Raw genomic sequence first — 6781 nt, 5'->3', positions numbered from 1 at the left:
ATTCAGCTGGGTGCTCTCATGTGAATCTTTACATAATCAGACAGTCTGCCAGGAAGCTATTAGTCATCTTTGTGAGCTGATTTCTTCTCATTTGTTTGATAAGCAAATGACCCTGTGTTAAACAGATAATAAATGGAAGCTCTCATTTTAAAACAGCATTTTTTACTCCAATTCCAGTAGTTTTCCAAAGTTAAGTCTTATGATTCTACATAGAAAGAAATCAGTTTTCACAAACCCCCGAAGAGTTATTGATTTAGTTGATACTCTATTTATTTCTCTAAATATCTAAAATTGTCACTAATTTATTTTTCTCCTCATTATGATATTCAGGCTTTCCCCTTTGTGGACATGGAAGTGGGAAATCGCACTGTCCTGACTGAATTCATCTTGTTAGGCATCTCAGCAGACCCCCAGTGGCAGCTGCCTCTGTTTGTAATATTTCTGATGCTCTATTTGCTAACCATGTCAGGGAACATGATCCTGGTTATCTTAATCAGGATTGATTCCCGCCTGCATACACCTATGTACTATTTCATTGGCAGTCTGTCGTTTTTGGATTTCTGGTACACCTCTGTATATACCCCTAAAATCTTGGCCAACTGTGTCTCAGAAGATAGAAGAATTTCCTTGGCTGGATGTGGGGCTCAGTTTTTCTTTTCCTGTTTTGCAGCCTACACTGAGTGCTACCTCCTAGCAGCCATGGCCTACGACCGCCATGCAGCTATTTGTAAGCCATTGCTTTATTCAGGCACCATGTCTGCTTCTGTTTGCACTGGGCTTGTTGCTGGCTCCTACACAGGAGGCTTTCTGAATGCCATAGCCCATACCGCTAACACCTTCCGCCTGAGTTTCTGTGGTAGAAATGTCATCGACCACTTTTTATGTGATGTGCTACCGTTGGTGAAAATGTCCTGCACGGACACTCGGGTCTATGTGATAATCCTTTCCAGTTTGGTGGGCTTCACTGTCCTCTCCTGTCTGCTTGCCATCCTCATCTCCTACTTCAACATCCTCCTGGCCATCCTGAGGATCCGCTCAGCCTCGGGAAGGCGCAAGGCATTCTCCACCTGTGCTTCCCACCTGGTCTCGGTCATGCTCTTCTATGGCTCCTTGCTCTTCGTATACTCAAGGCCCAGTTCCAGCTACTCCCTGAAGAGAGACAAAGTGGCCGCCCTGTTCTACACCATCATCAACCCTCTGCTCAACCCTGTCATCTACAGCTTCAGAAACAAAGACGTCAAAGAGGCCTTCAGGAAGGCAATTCTGATGATACAACCATAAGCTTGAAAGTTATCTTTAATGCTTTTATTTCAGTTTACGAGTTATTGACTTGTAGGGATGTTTTGTTTTATTTGCTTTATCTCATTGTGTCTTGTTCTGTGGTACTAGGTATTGAATCCAAGGCCTCACACATAATTGGCAATTGTTCTGCCACTGGGTTATAAGTACACCTCCCACCAACATTATTATTTTTTGGACAGGGTTACACTCTGTTGCCCAGGATGGCCTAGAACTTGGTATCCTCCTGAATCACTGTCCTAAATAACTGAGATTAAGATATGTGCCACCATATCTCATAGACTTATACATATGTTTGTATGCATTTCTCTACTTCATTTAAACAGAGAAGTTATAATAATGAACTATTGAGCACACGCCACTCTTTAGTGATTTTTTTGTGATGTGCATTCTAAAGTCTGTAATATTGGATTGTTTAAGTCCTGCAAGATGGTGTTTCACCTCTGTGCTTACTACATTTTTCATAAAATTCTCTTGGTTTTCTTTGGGAGGTTTAGGACGGGGAGAAAAGGAATCAAATGTTTTTCTTGCATATCATCTGAGTTTGAAGTTTAGTAAGGAAACTTTATTGGATTAACAAATGGCAAGAAATGATTAGATTGCTAGAAATTTTCTGAGGATTTTACAAATATTTATTTCTATTAAGATATCCCCTCAAAATTTCTTTCAAACTCTCTCATTGAACATATAGAATATATTTATGTAAGTCTTTTACCTTCTATGCTAATGTGATAACTGCCAAAATGTTTAAATTTAATGGAAAAAACACTTGGTAAATCCACAATGAAAGATGTATTTGAAGGATCTTATACCACAGAGTGAGTACTCTTGCAGTGGCACAATGTAAGCCCCACTAGGGGAAAGTGGCAGCATCAGGGGAACAAAATTGAAAAATCAAACTAACAAGACCCAATGATATTTTCTTGCGACAGAAGGATTTGTGCAGAAACTAACAGCTCCAAATTTATCTCATGCAGGTGCTCAGATGATATTGTGTTCAATACTTTTCAAAACGATGCAATTTAAGGATTATAAATGATGCTTTAAAAATGAAGAGCTTACTGCTCTGAGATTAGAACTTTGTTTTTGAAAAATTATAGCTATAGAATGAAAAATTATAGCCTTTAGTGGAAAATTTGCTACTAAACATTTAAATATGCTTTAAAATGTCAATGAGGGCCTAACGACTTAGTGAGAGCCTGTCTTAATGAAATAAATTTTTTAAAAAGGGCTGAAATGTGTCTCAGTGTTTAAGCACCTCTAGGTTCAGTCCCTGGAACAAAAAATAAATAAATAAAAGGTGGGGTTGTCTTTTGGTCTGCAGTCTATGACTATCTTACCTGAAGAGCATTTGGAAAAACCCAAGTATAGCTTCAAGAGAGTTTGTGATCTCCTGCAGATGTTCAGGATTACTCCAATGATGGGTCAGAGCCCTCATAACCCATCACCTTCCACAGTCACCACCTATAAACACAGCTGCACTGGAACCAAGCCTTCAACACATGGGCTTCCAGGAAATGCTTCAGATCCAAGTCACATCATACTAAAATGTAACCACAGCTATCTTAAGAGAATTGCTGAAGTTTTGACTGGGCAGTAGGATTAGAGATAGAAATTTAGGATCAACATATACAGATGAAGACTACCAAGGGAAATGCTGTTTGCCCTTTGAGTTTAAGAGGAGTGGTGGTCCCAGATGCAAGTCTACACAGTTTCATGAGCAAAAACTTATGGATCAAGAAGTGAGTAAAACATTGGAAAATTAAACTTAGAGAGATACGTAGATGGCTCTTTAGAAAAGGACAGTGTGAAGACACACTACATTACTAAATGTCCACTAGCGAGCATCAATTAGAGTAGACATTCATGGGAAAAACACAAAAATTCTATGCCACTAATAATATCTGCGTCACACAACTTAACAAAGTTACAGGAAACACTTCATTCCAATACTCCAAGATTTAAAACAGCTAGTTCCGGAATCTTTCATAGTAACCATTAAGCTTTTATAACCAGTCATGAAGTGCACAAAATGAGACTCACTCTTTGCTTCCTTAGATTGCTGAGCTTGAATAGTGTGCATATTACAATGAGCCATGGCAGTAAGGCTGGAAACCATATTTGGGCTCAAAACAAAAATAAAAAACCAAGGTCTCCTCTCTTTTATCCTCCACTTGTCAAGACAATTTCAAATGAGGCACTGCCATGACTCTTCTCACCTAACTAGTACACTGCCCTGTTTTTTGTTCACTAAAATATATTTTCCTCATGAGAATCAAAGTCTCTCATAATTTTAAGTGATAAGTCAGATCAAGTACATTTTTTGCTTAAAATTTTCAAATATTATAATCAGAATAAAATCCACACTCCTTACCATGATCTAAAACCTTGCTACCTAAAATGTGTGAATCAAGAGTGAGAATCCTTAGTATCATGGACATCTGGTTAAAGGGAAGACCCAGGGATTGCTGTGACTGACTGAATTACCTTCTGCATTTCAGGGGTAGGTGAGTTAAATTCTACTGGCCTATCATGTAAAAGATGTTGGGTTACTCTGGATCTTCCAAAAAGACACCACGGTGGAATTAAACAGGCAAAGATTTTATTGGATGAAGTGTCTATGTCTTCAAGATTAAACGGAGACTGGCTTCCCCCTCTACCAGCTTAAATTAGTGAATTATATATTTCTATACTGAGACAGTTTGAGTTAATTTTCCTTTAAGCACAAACGTTTCTTCTTCACAAGAAATACGGTGCTTTATCTGCTTTCCATCTTCTTCACTCCATAAGAATCTGCAAATCCAGTAGATATTGCCACAGATGTCTACCCAACAAAGTAATCATCATCTAGTTTTTTTGTATATAGGAGCAATCCCCCTCACCTTATCTTTACAGTTATGTACTACAACTGGTTTCTGCTGTTCTGGGAATCTAGGTGCTTTGCAGCTTCTCACTCCATTCCCTAGCCCACTGATGGCAACTTTACAGGGATGCTGATGACGTTCTTAACATGCATTTCTTGATGCCTTAGAACAGTGATGGTTCCTGGAATCCTAGAATAAGGAAGATAGGGGACTGGTGATGGTTAGGCAGTGGTAGATCCCATTACACGTAACACAACATAAACACAGTCTCAAAAAGAACTTTCTCAACTTTGCTTAATAACACCTGATTTGTCAACACACAATTCCATTTAATTGTCTTGTTAGTTCCTCCCCAGGCAATGAAATCCTGAGGGGAACACCAATCAATAACCCTGGGAATGTGGAAACTGGCATAAAAGATTCTGGAATTTGCAGATTCGAATTCTGTTATGATGTTGTTGTCACTGAAAACCTTAGGTAAGTTGCTCAATTCAGATGTTAAAGCTAGAAAAATTTATTTCTCCTCGCAAATCAGTTTAATAGCCTTCTATTTCTAACCTCTTGTCAGGCTGAAAGAAGGGGCCTCTCTTGAAATATATTATCTTCCTGTTTTAATCTCTGAGTTCACACAGAGAAGTAGAACTTCACAATATTGGCAACACAAAAAGTAACCATTAATCCTACAGAAAAAATACAAGCAGAAGAAAACTAAATGTGCTAACAGGAGTCCACCAGGAACCACTAAGGGAAGAAGCAGACTTTGTTAATATCTGAAGAGCAACTGAGGTGAATGAAGTAGCAGAGATCATTAGTTCAGAGGACAAAAACAAAGGCATATGATATTTTCAAGAAGACCTCTGATAATGAAGCTTATCTTAAACAGAAAAGGGTGGCTTTTAAGAATTTTGAATGGAAAATTTATTTTTTGCTTATCATACAAAAAAATACCCTTTGTTAGGAAGATACGTATGTAGGCTGATTAACATATCCTGCCAGGTAAACAGATTTTCTTGTTCTGATTTAAAAATACAGGATCAGCACTTCATCAGCCTTGTCCTGCTGTATGTAGTGATACCAAGGGAAATGCAGAGGACATTTGTGCCCTTTCTTTGTGTGACCCAGAGTGAGCCATGAGCATCTTTTTTTCTTTCTTCAAGTGAAAAGAATTACATGATTTTTTATAAAATCTAAGAGACTGAAACCCAATAAAAGCTAATTATCTATTTAGATAGAATAGACTTAAGAGGAGAAAACTTTAATGCAATGAGACAGAGTACAGGGGCTGGAGCATCCCCTGGGCTCCCGATGGACGGTTAGGCCACTGAGAGGTCTACCCTGCAAAGGCAGTGGGGATGGGGGCAGAAGAAAATGCCAGTAGCGGAGTGCATTGCACACATGGAGGCGTCAGTACCAAGCACAAATCTAACCCATTGCAGTACTTTAAATAAAAATGCAATGGTGCTGGTTTATACCTGCATAGTGTCATTATTTGCACAGGATGGATAGTTTACATGACAATGTATTAAGCAATTTATGTATAATATCTCCTTTAAATCTTTCTGCAGTCATATGAGAAAATTATTATTATCCCCTTGCATAGGCAAGAAAAGTGAGGTATTTGGGGTATTTAAATAAGTGTTGCAATGTCAAAACTATAGAAATTGTTAATATCAGGACTAAAACAAACATCTGTTACAGCTCATCTTCTGAAATTCATAAAATTATGAACCACATCTTTATATGCATTAACTCCTAGAGTCTTCACAACATTGTAATACAGGCAAGGCTCCTGTAATAAATAATAATGACAATAATAATAGTAATAATAATAATAGAGGAGGTATTCATTTCAGCATTTCTCAGTGTGATTTACAGACAATTTGCAAATACTTGGACTGCTTTCATGAAAGCAGGTTCTTTGGGGCTCACCTACAACCTGCTAAATTAGCAGGTGATTTTATGTACAAAGAATTGAGAATTGCTTGTTCCTCTAGTGTTTACAACATACTGGACATTTGCTTGCTCTGTAGTTGGGTTGACTTCTTTACAACCATTCTAAGAAGAGATAAATTGCCTATGCTACTTATGAGTAAAGGCTTTGTATTGTGGTGGGGAACTTAAGTCCTTGTTAATTGCCTGAAAGTCAAATGCTTTTTAAGCTCTCTCTGATTTGATGGACATCTCTGATTTCTAAGACATGCTTCCTGTTTCTATCTGTCATGACATCTGATAACAGGCAATCTGTTGCAGACATGGAAAACACTTTATTTGCAGATGAACTCTATTCAGGTAAACAAATATTTGGTCAGGCTGATCATTTTGAAACTATTTTATTTGTTTCTTCCTATCTGGGTCTGCAAAGAACACAGTTAATCTGAGTTTGCTGGTGTCAGGACATGCATGTGGGATATCAAAAAATTTTTATGATGATTTTAGGGTTAAATGACACCATTTGAGGTCACCTAGAACATTGATCCTGAGATGTTTCTCTTCTAAATCAAGGCTGTCCATTCATCCATTAAGTATCTATTGTGTGTCTGTTATAGGTCAAGTATTCATAGATATTGGGAATATACTAGTGGATGAAGTGGACAAAAATTCTTCATATCATAGTTTAC

At 37.9% G+C, this 6781-nt stretch overlaps 1 protein-coding gene across 1 annotated transcript; it reads left to right on the top strand.

The window, feature by feature from the left end:
* Positions 1-324: 324 nt before the first annotated feature.
* Positions 325-1281, top strand: LOC124959089 (olfactory receptor 9G4-like). The gene has a single exon (XM_047517732.1). The coding sequence runs from the start codon at positions 349-351 to the stop codon at positions 1279-1281; it is 933 nt and encodes a 310-aa protein (XP_047373688.1). The 5' UTR covers positions 325-348.
* Positions 1282-6781: the final 5500 nt, after the last annotated feature.

Source organism: Sciurus carolinensis, chromosome 11 (genome assembly GCF_902686445.1).
Source record: "Sciurus carolinensis chromosome 11, mSciCar1.2, whole genome shotgun sequence".
NCBI lineage: Eukaryota > Metazoa > Chordata > Mammalia > Rodentia > Sciuridae > Sciurus > Sciurus carolinensis.
The sequence above is the reverse complement of the archived record's forward strand: the minus strand, read 5'-3'. Positions and strand labels throughout refer to the sequence as shown.

Coding starts and splice junctions, on each gene's coding strand:
- LOC124959089 (XM_047517732.1), top strand. CDS start 349: ATGGAAGTGGGAAATCGCACTGTCCTGACTGAATTCATCTTGTTAGGC.